This window comes from Rana temporaria, chromosome 4 (assembly GCF_905171775.1).
Source record: "Rana temporaria chromosome 4, aRanTem1.1, whole genome shotgun sequence".
NCBI classification, from domain to species: domain Eukaryota; kingdom Metazoa; phylum Chordata; class Amphibia; order Anura; family Ranidae; genus Rana; species Rana temporaria.
Genome location: NC_053492.1, coordinates 471,219,316 through 471,241,451, shown reverse-complemented (window position 1 = coordinate 471,241,451; position 22,136 = coordinate 471,219,316). Strand labels below are relative to the sequence as shown.

General features: G+C 47.0%; 1 protein-coding gene across 1 annotated transcript; it reads right to left on the bottom strand.

Moving 5' to 3' along the window:
- Positions 1-12,752: 12,752 nt before the first annotated feature.
- On the bottom strand, positions 12,753-14,425 carry LOC120935474 (alpha-1,6-mannosyl-glycoprotein 2-beta-N-acetylglucosaminyltransferase-like). The gene has a single exon (XM_040347526.1). It carries the CDS (start codon positions 14,199-14,201, stop codon positions 12,921-12,923), a length of 1,281 nt encoding a protein of 426 aa, XP_040203460.1. The 5' UTR covers positions 14,202-14,425; the 3' UTR covers positions 12,753-12,920.
- Between the last annotated feature and the right edge of the window lie 7,711 nt (positions 14,426-22,136).

The following is a 22,136-nucleotide window of genomic DNA, read 5'->3' as shown; positions in this document are numbered from 1 at the left end:
TACGCCCTTGAGAATGCATGGCTAGGGTGGCGTCAGAGGTTAGGATAGACTAGGACCTAGAATCTTTACCCAATCTGATCATAACCAGCTGAACCAGGAAAAACTGGCAACAGAGAAACTGGTAAAAGTTAAAATTTGTGGGCACCCCTCCCAAAAACAAAAATCAATACGCAGGCTAGAAAACCTCACATCGCACCTGAAAAGTCTGAGCAATCCTTACACAACCCAATAAGTGACACCTGACCGGCATCGGTGCCCCAAACAGACCATCTCCTCAGATCCACCACAAACTGGCACCTGGAGAACTCCTCACATGCCGCCATTAAATCCCGTATGCCATGTGCTTGTCTGCGGTTCTGTGATGTTTACTATAATAATGAGGATACTAATGTCAGGCGGCCCCATAGAGAGGAGTTATATTCTCACCCCGAAGCGGGTGTGGCCTGATGTTTGGCAGAGCTCCGAGCCAGCTGGGAAAAACGAACGTTAATGACTCACCGCCGGGGGACTTCTGGCGACCACATTCATTCACAAAGCTGCAGCATATAAATCTGGTGCCAACAGCCAGGCACAGCGTGCCACCTCATTTAAAGTAAAACTCCAGCTTTGCATTAAAAAATAAAATTATATATATATATATATATATATATATATATATATATATATATATATAAAATATCTCTTCAAATCTGGCTACAGGGTTTATAAAAAAGTATTCACATCCGAGGAAGAATTCATGTTTGATTGTCATAGTGTACAAGGGAGATAAGTGGGGCTATAAAAGCCACCTAAAATAGGAATTCTGAGTCACCAGCATAAAAGTGACGTATTTTATTATTATCACCGAGAAACGATTACCAAGGAAGAAAAAAAAAAAAAAAAAAAGGGGGGGGGGGGGGGAAGAACGGAAAAGAAGACGCTAAAAAAAAATAAAAAAATAAGGAAAAAGAAGACCCATTCCTGGCACCTGAGCAGGCACACTGCTAAGGACCCCAGCCATGCTGGACCCATTCCTGGCACATTACCAAGGACCTTAGCCACACTGCCCATGCTAGACCCATTTCTGGCACCTGAGCAGGCACATTGCTAAGGACCGCAGCCATGCTGGACCCATTCCCGACACCTGAACAGGCACATTTCCAAGAACCCCAGCCACACTGCCAATACTAAACCCATTCCTGGCACCTGAGCAGGCACATTGCCAAAGGACCCCAGGCACACTGCGCATGCTCGCCCTATGCCCGACACCTAAGCAGGTACATTGCTATGGTCACCAGACTTGCTGCACATGCTTGTCCCATGCCTGGTACCTGAGCAGGCACATTGCCAAAGGACCCCAGGCACACTGCTCATGCTCACCCTATGCCCAACACCTAAGCAGGTACATTGCTATGGTCACCAGACTTACTGCACATGCTTGCCCCATGCCCGACATCTAAACAGGGATTTTGCTAGGGGCCCCGGCCACACTACGCATACTTGCACCATGACAGGCACCTGAGCAGGCTGACTACAAAAAGGACACAGCCACACCGCACTGGCATGGCACGCAAATTAAGAAAAACACACAACTTGGGGAAAAAACTAAAAATAAGAAAGAAAAAAAACAAAAAAAAACAAAACACACACACGACTTTATGGGATACGTGGAAACTGTGAATGCCTGGAATTGATTGGTGTTTGGTCCAGCAACCAATGACAAGTCCTTTCAAAAAAGTTTTCCTCTTAAAACAAAAATCACAAAACAAAAAGAAACACACTAAGAAAGAAAAAAACCCCCACAAAAAAACAAAAAAAAACCCACACACAATTCAGCTTTGACAGTTGCTTCACACTCTAAGACAACGCTCGATCTCGTCCTCGCAGCAGGTCACGCTCTGCTAAGCACACATTTTCACAGAGGAAATGAAACCCGCAGACACGCCAAGCCTGAAATTTGCAATTTAAATAAGTGGATCCTCATGTAAAAGAGACTGTAACCTGAGGATAGAAAGACAAAACCAAAAAGTTCTTCTTCACGACCGCCATTTCCAAGATCATACCAGATACCACCCTGGCCTATAAAAAAGTACCAATAATCGATCAACCAAGAAAAGATACATTCGATCGTTTCACCCCCATTCACTCCTGAGCAATGTGCTGCGTGTATCTCAATGTGCGACAAACGCCCAACATGAAGATTCCGATCGTATTCACTGGTGCCCCGTCACGCCCGAGCGTCACACCTGCTGCATGTTACAGGAAAAAGTCATTGTTTTTTTTTTTTGGGCAGAAACAGGTGTTTTTTGGCCCCATAGACTTGAATAGGCCGACACACAACTCAACGGCCTATTCAACTCAAAATGAACTGCACTGCAGCACACCATCACAGGTAGAGTGTGGTACCTCACGTTGCAATAATTGCACATGGTAAGGTGCGCATTCCCACAGCATGATAATGTAAATATGGCGCAATGGGAGTGCTTGAAAACGCACAACAAAAGCAGTTTAGTCTTTTTATGTTTGCACCCAACAATGGAGGTCTCAGGAGCTTCCATGCTGGATGTGGAGACTTTCATCTGCCTGAAAACACACAAAAACCTGGATGGCCCTCAGTGATGCCCATTACAAGAACCTTAAGGTCCCCCGACATGCCCATTACAAGAACCTTAAGGACCCCAGTGATGCCCATTACAAGAACCCCCAACATACCCATTACAAGAACCCTTACGACCCCCAGTGATGCCCATTACGAGCACCTCTATGACCCCAGTGATGCCCATTACAAGAACCCTTACGACCCCCCCATGATGCCCATTACGAGAACCTCTACGACCCCCAGTGATGCCCAATACGAGCACCTCTATGACCCCAGTGATGCCCAATACGAGCACCTCTATGACCCCAGTGATGCCCATTACAGGAACCCTTACGACCCCCAGTGATGACCATTACGAGAACCTCTATGACCCCAGTGGTGCCCATTACGAGAACCTCTATGACTCCAGTGGTGCCCATTACGAGAACCTCTACGACCCCAGTGGTGCACATTACGAGAACCTCTACGACCCCAGTGGTGCCCATTACAAACACATCTGACCCCAGTGATGCCCATTAGAAGAACCTCTACGACCCCAGTAATGCCCATTATGAGAACCTCTACCACCCCCAGTGATGCCCATTACGAGAACCTCTACGACCCCCAGTGGTGCCCATTACGAGAACCTCTACGACCCCCAGTGGTGCCCATTACGAGAACCTCTACGACCCCCAGTGGTGCCCATTACGAGAACCTCTACGACCCCAGTGATGCCCATTACTAGGGCCGAAACAAATAATCGATTACAAATTTTCATAATCGATTAATCGGCCAGTAACATATTGGGGTTAAAAAAAATTAGCCCTTTATAGTACAAAAAAGCAAATCGCTACTGTAAATATCACTTTCACTGTCCCACAGTAAAAAAAAAAAATTAACCCCTTACAGTAGCGATTATTTGCCCCTTTTGTGCTTATTTTTGTTTTTTTTTAACCCCCATTATGTTACTAAAACTCTCAGGCCAGGGTCACACCTCTGTGTTTTTTGGTGCTTTTTGCAGAAACACACTACAGTTCATTTACATGTTTTCCTATGGGACACGTTCACATCCATGATTTTTTTTTTTTTTTCAGCTGCTGCGTATTTGGAAAGGGCGAGGACTTTTTAATGCAAAACGGTGTTATTTCGTTTTTTTGGATCAATATACTTTAATGGAGAAGCTGCAGAAAAGCATGTAATGTGTTTTTGCGGCAATTTGTGTTTTGTAATCTGCCCAACAACAAATTGGCCCAAATTTTTTTTTTAAATGCAATTTTTTTTTTTTTTTAAGGCTATTATCCGATTAATCGAAACAATCGGCCAACTAATCGATTATGAAAATAATCGTTAGTTGCAGCCCTACTTACGACCCCCAGTGATGCCCATTTCGAGCACCTCTATGACCCCAGTGATGCCCATTACAAGAACCCTTACGACCCCCCGTGATGCCCATTACGAGAACCTCTATGACCCCAGTGATGCCCATTACAAGAACCCTTACGACCCCCCGTGATGCCCATTACGAGAACCTCTATGACCCCAGTTGTGCCCATTACAAACACATCTGACCCCAGTGATGCCCATTAGAAGAACCTCTACGACCCCAGTAATGCCCATTTCTATACTTCAATGGAGAAGCTGCAGAAAAGCATGTAATGTGTTTTTGCGGCAATTCGTGTTTTGTAATCTGCCCAACAACAAATTGGCCCAAAAAAAAAAAAAGCATTTTTTTTTTTTTTAAGGCTATTATCCGATTAATCTAAACAATAAATCGGCCAACTAATCGATTATGAAAATAATCGTTAGTTGCAGCACTACTCATAACAAACAACTCTACGACCCCCAGTAATGTCCATTACAAGAACCGCTAAAGCCCGACAAACCTATTTCAGTTCACATGAAAACAATCACATTTATACGGGCTGAAATGTTGGACCATAATCTTAGACCCCCATACACACTATTAGATTTTCTGTCTTGAGATTTACCAAAACCATATAATATGGAGGTCAAACCTTAAAGTAGGATTTTTTTTTTTTTTCCTTTAAAATAACAAACATGTTATACTTCCCTCCACTGTGCAGTTCGTTTTGCACAGAGTGTCCCCGATCTTCTGAGGTCCCTTGGCGGCTGTCTCTGGTTCTCCCCGCAAGTACTGACCACAGTCATGCGAGAGAGCTTGCATGGTGGTCAGTAATTGCGGGCGCGCTCCCGTGACACAGCGAGCGGCCATAGCCGCTCACTGTATCACTCGGCCCGCCGCGTCACTGGATGTGATTGACAGCAGCGCCAGCCAGAGGCTGCGCTGCCCTCAATCCATCCACTCTAGCCAATCAGCGGCCAGGCTGAGCGGCGAAGAGGATCTCGGGACTTTAGAGGGGTCAGGTAAGTATAAGTGGGGCTCGGGGAGGGGGGGGGGGGCGGCAGTATCAGATGTTTTTTCACCTTAATGCATAGATTGCATTAAGGAGAAAAAAAACATTTTCCTTTGAAACTCCTTTAAGAATTTCAACTTGTATGCAATCAGGCCGGCCCTTTCACTACATGGTTTTGGTAAATCTGAAGACAAAAATCTATAGAAGATCTAATAGTGTGTATGGGGGGGGGCTTTTAGATTTGTTCAAGAATAGATGATTAGCAGGGCTTGGAGACGATTGGATATTATTGTATCCATGAGCAAAGCGATCATTACGTATCAATAAAACGTGATTGGTTGAATGATGCGAACAGAAATACAATGTATCTCCTCGCGGTGGATATCCGATGGATTGTGATCTCCGGTATGTTGGGGGATACAATACACGACCACCATGAAGTACAGAGCAGTACATTTAGGAAGCGATAATCCTGAACAATGGCAGGAAGGAGGCCGGAGAGAAGGAATTCCTTCCAATCTTTCCATCTCGTTTTCACTTCTCCTCTGTCCCGACGAAACACGCCGGGCCGCATTCTGACATCGAACATTTGCACAGGAATCATCCTTAGGATGTTATCTAGGGACCGGTGTAGCTCACCGATGTCACCCAATGTCATACTGTGCAGGAAATTAACCACTTCAGCCCCGGACCATTTGGCTGGCCAAAGATCGGGCCAGTTTTTGCGATTCCGCACTGCGTCGCTTTAACTGACAATTGCGCGGTCGTGCGACGTGGCTCCCAAACAAACGCCTTTTTTCCCCTCCACAAATAGAGATTTCTTTTGGTGGTATTTGATCACCTCTGCGGTTTTTATATTTTGCGCTATAAACAAAAATAGAGCGACAATTTTGAAAAAAAATATTGCAATTTTTTACTTTTTGCTATAATAAATATCCCCCAAAAATATATAAAAATAATTTGTTTTCATCAGTTTAGGGCGATACGTATTCTTCTACATATTTTTGGTAAAAAAAAAAAACCAACAACGCAATAAGCGTTTATCGATTGGTTTGTGCAAAAGTTATAGCGTCTATAACAGTGTTTCTCAACTCCAGTCCTCAGGGCGCACCAACAGGTCATGTTTTCAGGATTTCCCTCAGATGAAACGGCTGTGGTAATTACTAAGGCAGTGAAACTGATCAAATCACCTGTGCAAAATAATGGAAATCCTGAAGACAAGACCTGTTGGTGCGCCTTGAGGACTGGAGTTGAGAAACACTGGTCTATAAAATAGGAGATAGTTTTATGGCATTAATTTTTTTTTTTTTTTTTTACTAGTAATGGCGGTGATCAGCGATTTTAATCGTGACTGCGACATTATGGCGGACACATCGGACACTTTTGACGCCATTTTGGGACCATTGTCATTTATACAGCGATCAGTGCTATAAAAATGCACTGATTACTGTAAAAAATTACACTGACAGTGAAGGGGGTTAACCTGTAGGGGGCGCTGAAGGGGTCAAGTGTGTCCTAAGGAGAGATTCTAACCATTAGGGGGCGTGGCTATGAGTGACACGTCACTGATCGCTGCTCCTGATGACAGACGATCGGGGACATGTCACTAGGCAGAACGGGGAGAAGTTGTGTTTACAATGACATCTCCCTGTACTTCGGCTCTGTGACCCGATCACAAGGAGAGAGCGCAAAGCTGTGGGAGGGGCCAGCAGGCTCCACCCACTAGAGGCTGCTTGTAGAAAACTACAGGAGGGGGCAGAGACAAGACCAGTGACCCTGCATAAGGTGAGAGGGAGAGAGAGGCCCAGCAGGCTCCACCCACTAGACTGTTTGTAAAAAAAACACAAGAAGGGGCGGAAACAAGACCAGTTACCCTGCATAAGGAGAGAGAGCAAAGCTGTGGGAGGGGCCCAGCAGGCTCCACCCACTATAGGCTGCTTGTAGAAAACTACAGGAGGGGGCGGAGACAAGACCAGTCATCTTGCTTAACCACTTAAGCCCCGGACCAATATGCTGGCTAAAGACCCAAGGGGTTTTTACAGTTCGGGACTGCGTCGCTTTAACAGACAATTGCGCGGTCGTGCGACGTGGCTTCCAAACAAATTGGCGTCCTTTTTTTCCCCCACAAATAGAGCTTTCTTTTGGTGGTATTTGATCACCTCTGCGGTTTTTATTTTTTGCGCTATAAACAAAAATAGAGCGACAATTTTGAGAAAAATTCAATATTTTTTACTTTTTGCTATAATAAATATCCCCCAAAAACATATATATATATAAAAAAAAAAAATTTCCTCAGTTTAGGCCGATACGTGTTCTTCTACCTATTTTTGGTAAAAAAAAAAAAAAATAAAAAAAAAAAAAAAAAATCGCAATAAGCGTTTATCGGTTGGTTTGCGCTAAATTTATAGCGTTTACAAAATAGGGGATAGTTTTATTGCATTTTTATAAAAAAAATTTTTTACTACTATTGGCGGCGATCAGCGATTTTTTTCATGACTGCGACATTATGGCGGACACTTCGGACAATTTTGACACATTTTTGGGACCATTGTCATTTTCACAGCAAAAAATGCATTTAAATTGCATTGTTTATTGTGAAAATGACAGTTGCAGTTTGGGAGTTAACCAAAGGGGGCGCTGTAGGAGTTAGGGTTCACCTAGTGTGTGTTTACAACTGTAGGGGGGTGTGGCTGTAGGTCTGACGTCATCGATCGAGTCTCCCTATAAAAGGGATCACTCGATCGATGCGCCGCCATAGTGAAGCACGGGGAAGCCGTGTTTACATACGGCTCTCCCCGTTCTTCAGCTCCGGGGAGCGATCGCGAGGGGGCGGCTATAAACGAATAGCCGCGCCCTCGTCCCGGATCGCTCCCCGCGGGAACCCGACCACCGCATGTAGCGGGGGGGGGGTCCCGATTGGACCCCCCACCCGCTAGAAGGCAGGGACGTACAGGTACGCCAATGTGCCTGTACGTGCCATTCTGCCGACGTATATATACATGCGGCGGTCGGGAAGTGGTTCCCATTGATCTGGAATAGGTCGCTTTATTGCAGTGTCCTTGGTAATACATGCCAAAAAAAAAATACAAGTTAAGCTGTGCGTCATGTCAAGGCAACCCATCTTTTTTTGCACAATTTCTAGCAGTGCACAGCAGGTTACGCATCACGACGAGTTGGCCTGTTGGCACGGTACCATTCAGAATACATGTACGCCGCGTGCATTACCACAAAACAATAGGGTGCCTGGACCGTGACACTATGGGGGTGGATTTATTAAAAGGCAAATAGACTGCGCACTCTGCAAGTACAGTCGCTCCAGAGCTTAGTAATTGAGGTAAAGCTTCACTTTGCAAAAAATAAAAAAAAAATAAAAAAAATACAACATGCAAGAATAAAATAAAAAATATGTTTTTTTTTGCTTGCACATGATTGGATGAATGAAGTCAGCAGAGCTTCTCCTCATTTACTAAGCCCCGGAACTAGCTGCACTTTGCAGAGCGCGCAGTCTATTTGCCATAAGTAAATCCACCCCAATGAAAAATTACAACCTCGGCTGTCTCCAGAATGACTCAGGAATGCGTTTTACGGGAAATAAATCTGCGAGGAGAACACTGAACTTTGTCACACAAAAAAAAAAAAACGTTGAACGTGTCCCCGGCCGCAAAGGTCACCTTCCCAGGTAGACGCAGCTGTCTGCGCCGGGCGGATTAGGAGATTAAATTTGGAGGTCGGAGCTTCTATTCTGAACGACCAGACAGGCTCTCGACACCCCCTCACCCACCCGGGTCACAAAACTAAAAACAGACAGATCACAAATACGAACAATTTCACAGAGATCCAAAAAGAAAGGGGGGAAAACAAGGGAAAAAAGGGGAAGAAAAAGGAGGCAAAAAAAATAAAAAAAAGGGAAGAAAAAAATAAAATAAAAAGGAGGCAAAAAGGGAAGAAATAAAAAAAAAAAAAAAAAGAGGCAAAAGGGAAGAAAAAAAAGGAGGCAAAAGGGAAGAAAAAAAAAGGAGGCAAAAGGGAAGAAAAAAAAAAGGAGGCAAAAGGGAAGAAAAAAAAAGGAGGGGAAAAGGAAGAGAAAATTCTATGGAAACAGAAAAGCTGACCGAAACGAGATCCCAGCGACCGCCAATAGCCCTCATTTTGCAAAACTACTAAAATGTCCTAATTGTCTAAAGAATTACAATATTTAAAAAAAATAAAAACAACCACACAAAAAAGGCGGAAAGAGCTCTGAGAGATCGACAAATAAAATAAAAAAATTAAATTCTACGTATACAATTCCCCCATATGCAGATCAATGTACAAAGAGCTAGCAGAAATATATATATTTTTTTTTTACCAAAAACAGTAAAGAGGGGTTCGGCAATCGCACATTGAGCTTTGCCTTATTGCATAAGCCCCCAAAAAAACAATGGCAGGTCATAATATTCATACAAAGCTGGAGACAGCGGCGAATGATCGTTTAATAAACATTGTCGGCTTTGGTCACATGAGAAAAAAAAAGGGAAACAAAAAAAAGAAAGGAAATTAATAAAATAATAATTAAAAAAAAAATAAAAAAAAAACAAACACACCTCACACACATCATAATATATGGCAAAGCCAGATTGGCAATGAGTGCCGGTATGGTACAAAGAAATCTTTGTTGCATTAGGCACCATTACATGTGGCATATAAGGCATGACTAGATTGGCGATGGGTGCCCATATGATACCATGATAGCTGCAGAGACATCATAAGGTATGGCACTGCCATACTATTAATAGGTGCCCATATGGCACAATGACATCATAGTTGCATAGACACGGTAATATATGGCTAGGCCACACTGGCAACACAAGCCCATATGGTACAACGATATCTTCAATTTATTAGGCACAATTATATAGGGCACACAAGACACCACCAGATTGGCAACGAGTGACAGATAACATCCTAATTCTATAGACACTAAAACATAAGGCAGCACCAGATTGTACCATATGGGCACCCATTGCCAATCTAGTTGTGCCTTATGCAATGAAGATATCTTTGTACCATACGGACACTCACCAAAGATATCTTTGTTGCATTAGGTACCATTACAGATGGCATATAAAAAGGCACAACTAGATTGGTAAGGAGTGCCCAAATGATACCATGGTAGCTGCACAGACATCATAACGTGAGGCAGAGCCGTTATGTTAATGGTTGCCCATATGGAACAATGATATCTTCGTTGCATAGGCACCCCAATATATGGCAGAGCCAGACTGGCAACAGGTGCCCATTTGGAACAACGACATCATAGTTGCATAGACACCATAATACAAGGCAAAGCCAGACTGGCGACGCAAGACCATAGAGTACAATGATATCTTAGAGGCACCATTACATATGGCATATAAGACACCACCAGATTGGCAAGGAGTGGCAAAATGTTACAGATGACATCCTAACTGTATAGTCACTAGACCATATGGCAGCACCAGATTGGTGATGAGTGCCCATATGGTACAAAGGAATCTTTGTTGCATTAGGCACCATTACATATGGCATATAGGGCATAACTAGATAGGCAATGAGCGCACATATGGTACCATGATAGCTGCACAGACACCATAAGGTATGGCACTGCCAGACTATAAATTGGTGCCCATATGAAACAAGGATATGTTAATCTCATAGACAACATTATAGCAAAGCCAGATTGGCAACGAGTGCCCATATGGTACAATGACATCTTTGTTGCATAGGCACCATTACATATGGCATATAAGGCACAACTAGATTGGCAATGAGTGCCCATATAATACGGATGACATCTTAGTTACATAGACAGAACGTATAGTAGTGCCAGACTGGCAATGGGTGCCCATATGGAACAAGGATACGTTTGTTGCATAGGCACCATTATATATGTCAGAGCCAGACTGGCAATGGGTGCCCATATGGTACAATGACATCTTTGTTGCATAGGCAGTTAGGCACCATTACATATGGCATATAAGGCACAACTAGATTGGCAATCAGTGCCCATATAATACGGATGACATCTTAGTTGCATAGACAGAACGTATGGGAGTGTCAGACTGGCAATGGGTGCCCATATGGAACAATGACATAGTTGGATAAATAGGCTCCATTACATATGGCATAAAAGGCACAACCAGACTGATGTCATTGTTCCATATGGGCACCCATTGCCAGTCTGGCTCTGACATATATTATGGTGCCTATGCAACAGACTGGCAATGGGTGCCCATATGGAACAATGACATAGTTGGATAAATAGGCACCATTACATATGGCATAAAAGGCACAACCAGACTGATGTCATTGTACCATATGGGCACCCATTGCCAGTCTGGCTCTGACATATATTATGGTGCCTATGCAACAAAAAGGTATGCTTGTTCCATATGGGCTCCAATTGCCAGTCTGGTTGTGCCTTATATACCATATGTAATGGTGCCCATTTATCCAACTATGGTGCCTTATATACCATATGTAATGGTGCCCATTTATCCAACTATGATGTCATTTTTCCATATGGGCACCCATTGCCATAGTTGGATAAATAGGCACCATTGCATATGGTATATAAGGCACCATAGTTGGATAAATGGGCACCATTGCATATGGCATATAAGACACAACCAGACTGGCAATAAGCTACCACATGGTACAGTGACACCATAGTTACACAGACACCCGTACATATGGCAGAACAAGATTGGCAATGAGTGCCCATAGGAGATAGTTGTTGCATAGGCACCATTACATATGGCATATAAGGCCCGACCAGAGACTATAAAGTATGATGACGTCATAGTTGCACAGGCACCACAACGTATGCTAGAGCCAGTAAGGCAATGGGTGCCCATGTGGAACAATGACATCATAGTTGCATAGACGCCATAATAAATGGCAGAACCAGCTTGGCAATGAGATCTTTGTTGCATAGGCACCGTTACATATGGCACTACCAGATTGGCAAAGACTAGGGGGCTGCACTGCCCGATCAAGGCCCCTCTGTAAAGTGCGGTCCAAACTCTAACCTTAGAGAGTCTCCATATATTGCATTGGATAAATAGGCACCATTACATATCGGGCACAACCACATTGGCAGCGAGGGCACATGTGGTACCATGAGATCTTAGCTGCATAGACACCATAATGTATGGTGCAGCCAAACTGGCAAGTGGTACAATAATCACTTGGTTGCCCAGGCACCATTACATATGGCATATAAGGCACCACCAAGTTGGCAGTGGGTGTCAGCATGGCAAGGGACACCCAACCAAAAGTACGGAGATTGAGGAACAAGAACGTCACACACACAACGTGGAAATCTTTGGTTAGCACAGAAAATCGGAGACTCGGCTCCCAGTCCGAAGCGCTCGTAAAGTCACAGATCAATGAGCAACTCCATAAATCACGCGGGGATAGACTTGGAACGAAGAAACAAGATTGTGCCCAAGGCAAAAAAAATTATAAAAAAAAAAAAAAGGCAAAAAAAAAAATTACAAAAATAAAATAAAAAAAATGCAGAAATGTTCTGTCCATTAAAAGGGCATCTTCATGTCCTGCCTGAGCAGCAAAAAGCAAAAAAAAAATTAAAAATTAAAAGAAAAATGCAGAAAACGTACAATTGGAAAAAAAAAAGTAAAAAAAATTGTAAAAGATAATAAAAAAGTTAGATAAAAAAAAAAAAAAAAAAAAAGTAAAAATACAAAATAAAAATAAAAGTTACAAAAAAGTTAAAAAGTAACAAGAAAAAAAGAAACAAAAAAGAAAAAAAAAGTAACAAAAAAAAGAAAAAAAAACGCAGAAACGTGTTCTGTCCCTTTAAGGCACCTTCATGGCGGTAACGTGCTCGGTGAGGTCACAGCAGCAACGCAAACTGAAGTCGGCTTTCCCCGCTTGCAGGAATTCCTGAGTAAACTTTATGACTTTGGTCGCAGTTCTGAAGGCTTTGGTGGCAGAGCTGGCTCTCTTCACAGCCTGGCGTAGCTCTGGCACAGCGCATGGTCCCTGATGTCCCCCCAGCCCCCGTTCTTCATGGGCGGCGGGTTGCGCACGTCCTGCTGCCTGGCGGTCACCTCCACGGTTTTGGGGAAGAGGCGGCCGCTCAGCTCGCGCACTTTCTCCCGCAGGGCCTGCGAGGCGGCGTCCATGTTGGCACAGGGGCCGGTGCGGGCGCACATCCCCCTTTCGTTGGGTTGGCCGGGGAGGTTGAGGACCCGCGGGAGGCGGGCGGACAGCACCTTGAGCGGGTGGGACAGGCAGGTGGCGGACACGTGCTGGAGGCTCCAGTCCCAGTTGTAGTCGTCGTAGGTGCAGAACTCGGCCAGGCAGCCCATCAGTTGGTAGTAGACCTCCCGGGAAATGGCGAGGGCGGAGCGGTGCTTGGGCGCCACAAAGCCACTAATCTCCAGCTGTTGGGGGTCGGGCATCGAGTCCGGGCTGGGTGCGCCCCCGAGGCTGAGCAAGTGGCACCCTTCCTCCTTGCACTGCTTCTGCATGAGTCTGAGGGCGTGCAGCCAATCCGGGAGCAGGTAGCTGCCCTCCTCCAGGAAAAGGGTGTAGCCGCTGTACCCGACCACCTCCCGCAGCGTCTGCCAGGTGAAGTGCAGCTTCCACCACCAGTGGTGCTTCTCCTGGGCGAAGGCCGCTTCCCGGTAGTGTCCGTGAGTGTCGGGGTAATCCGCGTTGGTGCAACCTTTCAATTTGGCGGTCTCTTTGGGCAGGTCCCTGGGGCAGTCGGCCGGGTCCGAGCCCGGGAACTCGTCCGGGTAGAAGGTGGCGCTGTACGGGAAGTAGATGGGCATCACCCGGCAGAAGTCTATGGCGTTCATGGCTTCGACGGCCTCGGCGCACGGCTTTTCCATGCTCAGCACCAGGAGGAGGCGGCCGGTTGCGCCCGGGCCAGCGGTCTGCAGCGACTCGGCCAGCAGCTTCAAGCGGGCGCCGGTCCCTGGCCCTCCGCGGACCTGTACCACCACCACCAGCTCGGGGCGCCCGTGGAACCGTTCGGCGTTGAAGATCGGTTGCCGGAGGTTGTTGCTGTAGGCCGCCAGCCGCATCTGAAGAGGGGAACCCCGGGGCAGCAGGAAGCCGGAGGGGTGGCGGGTCTCGACGGGCAGCGACGGCACCGGGAAGGGCAAGGCGGCCGGGTGGTCCTCGCTGGAGGAGGTGAGGAGGAGCCAGGCGCAGGCGGCCATTCCCAGGAAAAGCAGCAGGGCGGCGATCTTCTTCTTGTGTAGCGTCAACCGCATGGTGGAGAGGAACCCGGGGGGGTGCACCTTAATTGCCCTTTCTTGATCAGAGATCCCCCCACTTCATTCTACCCCCCTTATATTCTGCCCTGCCCCCATCTTCCTATCTATCCAAACTGCTCCTGATGCATAATAATTACCCCCCTTAGGTGACTGTCCCCTTTACAATACTAACTTCCCCCCCCTATACACCAAATCACCCACCTGGAAAATGACTGCCCCTATTCACCAGATCCCCCACCTTGGACTAACTGCTCCCTGTACACCAAATACCCCACCTGGGACTAAACTGCCCCCTATAAACCAAACCCCCCACCTGGGACTAACTGCCCCCCGTACACCAAATACCCCACCTTGGATTACCTGCCCCCCGTACACCAAATACCCCGCCTTGGACTAACTGCCCCCCGTACACCAAATACCCCGCCTTGGATTACCTGCCCCCCGTACACTAAAAATACCCTGCCTTGGATTAACTGCCCCCCCTATACACCAAGTACCCCCATCCCTGAGTTACTGCCCCTTTTTTACACTACGCAACACTCCTTGGAATAACTGCCCCCATTATACATTAAATAACCCACCCCTGATTTACTGCCCCCCCCCTCCCTAACTAATTGCCCCCCTACAATCCTGTCTGTCCCTATACTGAGTACACCTGGCTGACAATATCTGCCCCTCTCTATGACAAACACCCAACTCTTAAAGGAATTTCCCCCCCAACTCTATGTACCCCTGGCTGAGCCTACCTGCCCCCCTGTACACGGACCTCCTTTCCTGGGACGATCTCTGGCTCGGACTCTCCCCGTGTCTCCCCCGGGCCGGACACCTTCTAACTCCGGAGAACTTTAGCGAACTTTACCCAGCCACGGGCTCCATGACGTCACGCCCCCGACGACCAATGGGCGAGCGCTGACGAAGCACACAGCCTTTGGAAGCCGCCCACCTGGGCGTGTCCGCTGGGGGGGCCCTCCGCCAATGGCAGTAAGATCCTGGGGAGGTGTCAGGAGATCGGGCGGCCATGTTTGGTGAGGGCAGCTGTGCCAGGAGTGTGCTGGAGAGACAGAGAGGTGTCAGGGTGACGGGAGAGAGAAAGGTTCCACCTGTGCGTGGGGGGAGGGGAAGGCAAGGGGATTCCAGGTATGGAGGGGCTCCACCATACTTGGGGGATCAGCCAGGTGTAGGGAGGTTCCACCATATTTAGGGGGTTTTCCAGGGGGGGTTCCTTTATATTTGGGGGGGTCAGCCAGGGGTATGGGAGGTTCCACCATATTTAGGGAGTCAGCCAGGTGTAGGGAGGTTCCACCATATTTAGGGGGTTAGCCAGGTGTGTGTGGAGGGGAGTTCCTTTATATTTGTGGGGTCAGCCAGGTGTAGGGGGTGCCACCATATTTAGGGGGTCAGCCAGGTGTAGGGAGGTTACATCCTATTTGGGGGGGTCAGCCAGATGAAGAGGGGTTCCAATATATTTAGGAGGTTAGCCAGGTGTGTGTGTGGGGGGGGGGGTTCCTTTATATTTGGGGGGTCAGCCAGGTGTAGGGAGGTTACATCATTTTTGGGGGGTTAGCCAGGTGTGTATGGGGGGGGGGGTTCCTTTATATTTGGGGGGTCAGCCAGGTGCGTGAGGTTCCACCATATTTGGGGGGGGGAGGGGTTAGCCAGGTGTGAGTGTGTAGGTTCCTTTATATTTTGGGGGTCAGCCAGGTGTAGATAGGTTCCACCATATTTGGGGGGGTCAGCCAGGTGTAGGGAGGTTACATCATATTTGGGGGGGTCAGCCAGGTGTAGGGAGGTTACATCATATTTGGGGGGGTCAGCCAGGTGTAGGGAGGTTACATCCTATTTGGGGGGGTCAGCCAGATGAAGAGGGGTTCCAATATATTTAGGAGGTTAGCCAGGTGTGTGTGTGGGGGGGGGTCTCCTTTATATTTGGGGGGTCAGCCAGGTGTAGGGAGGTTACATCATTTTTGGGGGGTTAGCCAGGTGTGTATGGGGGGGGGGTTCCTTTATATTTGGGGGGTCAGCCAGGTGCGTGAGGTTCCACCATATTTGGGGGGGGAGGGGTTAGCCAGGTGTGAGTGTGTAGGTTCCTTTATATTTTGGGGGTCAGCCAGGTGTAGATAGGTTCCACCATATTTGGGGGGGTCAGCCAGGTGTAGGGAGGTTACATCATATTTGGGGGGGTCAGCCAGGTGTAGGGAGGTTACATCATATTTGGGGGGGTCAGCCAGGTGTAGGGAGGTTACATCATATTTGGGGGGGTCAGCCAGGTGTAGGGAGGTTACATCCTATTTGGGGGGGTCAGCCAGATGAAGAGGGGTTCCAATATATTTAGGAGGTTAGCCAGGTGTGTGTGTGGGGGGGGGGGGGTCCTTTATATTTGGGGGGTCAGCCAGGTGTAGGGAGGTTACATCATTTTTGGGGGGTTAGCCAGGTGTGTATGGGGGGGGGTTCCTTTATATTTGGGGGGTCAGCCAGGTGCGTGAGGTTCCACCATATTTGGGGGGGAGGGGTTAGCCAGGTGTGAGTGTGTAGGTTCCTTTATATTTTGGGGGTCAGCCAGGTGTAGATAGGTTCCACCATATTTGGGGGGGTCAGCCAGGTGTAGGGAGGTTACATCATATTTGGGGGGGTCAGCCAGGTGTAGGGAGGTTACATCATATTTGGGGGGGTCAGCCAGGTGTAGGGAGGTTCCACCATATTTGGGGGGGTCAGCCAGGTGTAGGGAGGTTACATCATATTTGGGGGGTCAGCCAGGTGTAGGGAGGTTACATCATATTTGGGGGTGTCAGCCAGGTGTAGGGAGGTTACATCATATTTGGGGGGTCAGCCAGGTGTAGGGAGGTTACATCATATTTGGGGGTGTCAGCCAGGTGTAGGGAGGTTACATCATATTTGGGGGTGTCAGCCAGGTGTAGGAGGTGCCACCAGTGCCGATTCTGACTTCCCTGGGGCCCTAAGCAAAATTACATGTCACATTAAAGTTGAGAAGTGGGGGGGGGGGCTGCCGAATGACATGTCACATTAAAGATTAAAGTTGAGAAGCGGGGGGAGGGGGTGTTCTGCTGTCGGAAATGACATCTTATATTAAAGTGAGAAGCGAGGGATGCTGACTTCTTACCTCTTCTCCCATGCAGCCAGCGAGTTGAGAAGCGGGGTGAGGGGCCGAAAATGACTTCTCGCCAGGCGGGGCCTCTAGTAATTTGGGGGGCCCTCCGCAGCTTTGCGGGGCCCTAAGCGGCTTGCATAGTGAGCCTATATGGGGCGGATCGGCCCTGGGTGCCACCATATTTAGGGGGTCAGCCGGGTGTAGGGAGATTTCCCCATATTTAGGTTAGCCAGGTGTGTGTGTGTGTGGTAATATAGAAGGTCAACCAGATGTTGGGGGTTCTACCATATAGGAGGTCAATCAGGTGTAAGAGGGTCCTACCTTAATAGAAGGTCAACCAGGTGTTGGGGATTCCACCATATAGAAGGTCAACCAGGTGTTGGGGGTTCCACCATACAGAAGGTGAACCAGGTGTTGGGGGTTCCACCATATAGAAGGTCAACCAGGTGTTGGGGGTTCCACCATACAGAAGGTCAACCAGGTGTTAGGGGTTCCACCATATAGGAGGTTAATCAGGTGTAAGGGGGTTTCAACTGTTCTACCATTTAGGAGGTCAACCAGGTGTAAAGGGGTTCCACCATATAGGAGGTCAACCAGGTGTAAAGGGGTTCCACCATATAGGAGGTCAACCAGGTGTAAAGGGGTTCTACCTTATAGGAGGTCAACTAGGTGTAAAGGGGTTCCACCATATAGGAGGTCAACCAGGTGTAAAGGGGTTCCACCATATAGGAGGTCAACCAGGTGTTAGGGGGTTCCACCATATAGGAGGTCAACCAGGTGTAAAGGGGTTCCACCATATAGGAGGTCAACCAGGTGTTGGGGGGTTCCACCATATAGAGGGTCATCCAGGTGTTAGAGGGGTTCTACCTTATAGGAGGTCAACCAGGTGTAAAGGGGTTCTACCTTATAGGAGGTCAACCAGGTGTAAATGGGTTCCGCCATATAGGAGGTCAACCAGGTGTAAAGGGGTTCATCTATATATAGGAGGTTATATAGAAAGTCAATCAGTTGTAAGGGGGTTCCACCATATAGGAGGTCAGCCAGGTGTAAAGGGGGTTCTACCTTATAGGAGGTCAACCAGGTGTAAAGGGGTTCTACCTTATAGGAGGTCAACCAGGTGTAAAGGGGTTCCACCATATAGGAGGTCAACCAGGTGTAAAGGGGTTCTACCTTATAGGAGGTCAACCAGGTGTAAAGGGGTTCCACCATATAGGAGGTCAACCAGGTGTAAAGGGGTTCCACCATATAGGAGGTCAACCAGGTGTAAAGGGGTTCTACCTTATAGGAGGTCAACCAGGTGTAAAGGGGTTCCACCATATAGGAGGTCAACCAGGTGTAAAGGGGTTCCACCATATAGGAGGTCAACCAGGTGTTAGGGGGTTCCACCATATAGGAGGTCAACCAGGTGTAAAGGGGTTCCACCATATAGGAGGTCAACCAGGTGTTGGGGGGTTCCACCATATAGAGGGTCATCCAGGTGTTAGAGGGGTTCTACCTTATAGGAGGTCAACCAGGTGTAAAGGGGTTCTACCTTATAGGAGGTCAACCAGGTGTAAAGGGGTTCCACCATATAGGAGGTCAACCAGGTGTAAAGGGGTTCCACCATATAGGAGGTCAACCAGGTGTAAAGGGGTTCTACCTTATAGGAGGTCAACCAGGTGTAAAGGGGTTCCACCATATAGGAGGTCAACCAGGTGTAAAGGGGTTCCACCATATAGGAGGTCAACCAGGTGTTAGGGGGTTCCACCATATAGGAGGTCAACCAGGTGTAAAGGGGTTCCACCATATAGGAGGTCAACCAGGTGTTGGGGGGTTCCACCATATAGAGGGTCATCCAGGTGTTAGAGGGGTTCTACCTTATAGGAGGTCAACCAGGTGTAAAGGGGTTCTACCTTATAGGAGGTCAACCAGGTGTAAATGGGTTCCGCCATATAGGAGGTCAACCAGGTGTAAAGGGGTTCATCTATATATAGGAGGTTATATAGAAAGTCAATCAGTTGTAAGGGGGTTCCACCATATAGGAGGTCAGCCAGGTGTAAAGGGGGTTCTACCATATAGGAGGTCAACCAGGTGTAAAGGGGTTCCACCATATAGGAGGTCAACCAGTTGTAAAGGGGTTCTACCTTATAAGAGGTCAACCAGGTGTAAAGGGGTTCTACTTTATAGGAGGTCAACCAGGTGTAAAGGGGTTCCACCATATAGGAGGTCAACCAGGTGTAAAGGGGTTCCACCATATAGGAGGTCAACCAGGTGTAAAGGGGTTCCACCATATAGGAGGTCAACCAGGTGTAAAGGGGTTCATCTATATATAGGAGGTTATATAGAAAGTCAATCAGGTGTAAGGGGGTTCCACCATATAGGAGGTCAACCAGGTGTTAGGCAAAGTTCCACAATATTATTATTATACCTTTATATATCTCTGACATATTCCGTAGTGTTGTACAGAGAACACTCAGCCAATTACATCAGCCTCAGCACCATAATTAGGGTTATTATCACACGTGAGCGCTCTGACAGGTATACAGGGGAGGAATGTTGGCTGATTTACTCGCGGGAAGGCGGAGGTGCACTTTAAGGTCTTTGATGTGGAATTTGCAGGGAGGACTAAATATTAATAGTAATCGGTGACAGCGGCTTTGCTCATAAAACGGCGACGTCATCAATTGCGACGCCCAGAGTGGCCGCCGCACCGCAGGCCGGGTCCAGAGTCCGGCCCTATAAAGGGATCAGGGTGACACAGTAATAGGGATATAATAATCCTATAAAGTCATCATCGCCCCGATTACCGGTGACGTCCTTTATTATCCCGTGACACCTGAGCACCACCCCCACCTGTTAGAGCTCAGCGGTGAAGGAAACCTGTCCGCACGCCTTGGCCCCGGGGCTCCTCCGACAATCTCAGATACAACTGAGTGACAATGATCTCATTGAAACTACTTTGTTTACTTTGTATTAAACATTCGATGAGTTGTGTTTTGTTTAATGTGATTTTGTTTGTATAATTTCTCTGTATTGTCTCAATGTTGTTTGTATATAAAAAAAGAAAAAAAAAGGATCTGATTTAACCGCTTAAGATCCGGACCAAAATGCAGGTAAAGGACCCGGCCAGTTTTTGCGATCCGGCACTGCGTCGCTTTAACTGACAATTGCGCGGTCGTGCGACGTGGCTCCCAAACAAAATTGGCGTCCTTTTTTTTCCCCCCACAAATAGAGCTTTCTTTTGGTGGTATTTGATCACCTCTGCGGTTTTTATTTATTGCGCTATAAACAAAAATAGAGCGACAATTTTAAAAAAAATGCAATATTTTTTACTTTTTTCTATAATAAATATCCCCCAAAAATATATAAAACATAATTTTTTTTCCTCAGTTTAGGCCGATACGTATTCTTCTACCTATTTTTGTTAAAAAAAAATCGCAATAAGTGTTTATCGATTGCTTTGCGCAAAATTTATAGCGTTTACAAAAAAGTGGATAGTTTTATTGCATTTTTATTATTTTTTCTTACTACTAATGGCGGCGATCAGCGATTTTTTTCGTGACTGCGACATTATGGCGGACACCTCGGACAATTTTAAAATGCATTGTTTACTGTGAAAATGACAGTTGCAGTTTGGGAGTTAACCATAAGGGGGCGCTGACAGGGTTATGTGTGACCTCATTTGTGTTTCTAACTGTAGGGGGGTGTGATGTCATCGATTGTGGTTCCCTATAAAAGGGAACACATGATCGATGACAGCGCCACAGTGAAGAACAGGGAAAGTGTGTTTACACACAGCTCTCCCCGTTCTTCAGCTCTGGGGACCGATCGCGGGACTCCAGCGGCGATCGGGTTCGCGGGTCCCCCGGTCACGGAGCTTTGGACCGGCTGGGCACTTAAAGAGGACGTGCTTGTGCCCAGCCGTGCCATTCTGCCGACGTCTATGTGCAGGAGGCGGTCCTTAAGTGGTTAAGAACCGCCGTACGATCATTTATGTTGACAGAATGGCGCGGCTGGGCAAATGGGCGTACAGGTACGTCCCCTTTAATTTTCCGCCACACGGTCACGCGCTCCCTGCCCGCGGGACCCGCGGACTCGATGTCCGCCGGTGTCCTGTGATCGGGTCACAGAGCTGAAGAACGGGGAGAGGTCAGTGTAAACACAAGATCTCCCCGTTCTTCCTAGTGACATGTCACCTGGAACAGTGGTCGCTGACGTCTCACTCGTAGCCACACCCCCTAACAGTTAGAATCACTCCCTAGGACACACTTAACCCCTTCACCGCCCCCTACAGGTAAACCCCTTCCCTGCCAGTGTCATTTTTACAGTTATCAGTGGATTTTTATAGCACCGATCGCTGTATAAATGACAATGGTCCCAAAATGGTGTCCGATGTGACCGCCATAATGTCGCAGTCCTGCATAATGTCGCTGATCGCCGCCATTACTAGTAAAAAAAAGAAAAAATAATAATAAAAATGCCATAAAACTATCCCCTATTTTGTAGATGCTATAACTTTTGAGCAAACCAATCTATATATACGCTTATTGCGATGTTTTTTTTACCAAAAATATGTAGAAGATATAAAGAAAAATATATATTTTTTTTATATTTTTGGGGGATATTTATTATAGCAAAAAGTAAAAAATATTGAATTTTTTTCAGAATTGTCGCTCTATTTTTGTTTATAGCGCAAAAAAATAAAAACCGCAGAGGTGATCAAATACCACCAAAAGAAAGCTATATTTGTGTGGGAAAAAAAGGACGCCAATTTTGTTTGGGAGCCACGTCGCACGACTGCGCAATTGTCTGTTAGAGCGACGCAGTGCCGGATTCGCAAAAAGTGG

Excerpts from the sequence above, each read along its gene's own strand:
- LOC120935474 (XM_040347526.1), bottom strand. The coding sequence starts at position 14,201 with ATGCGGTTGACGCTACACAAGAAGAAGATCGCCGCCCTGCTGCTTTTC.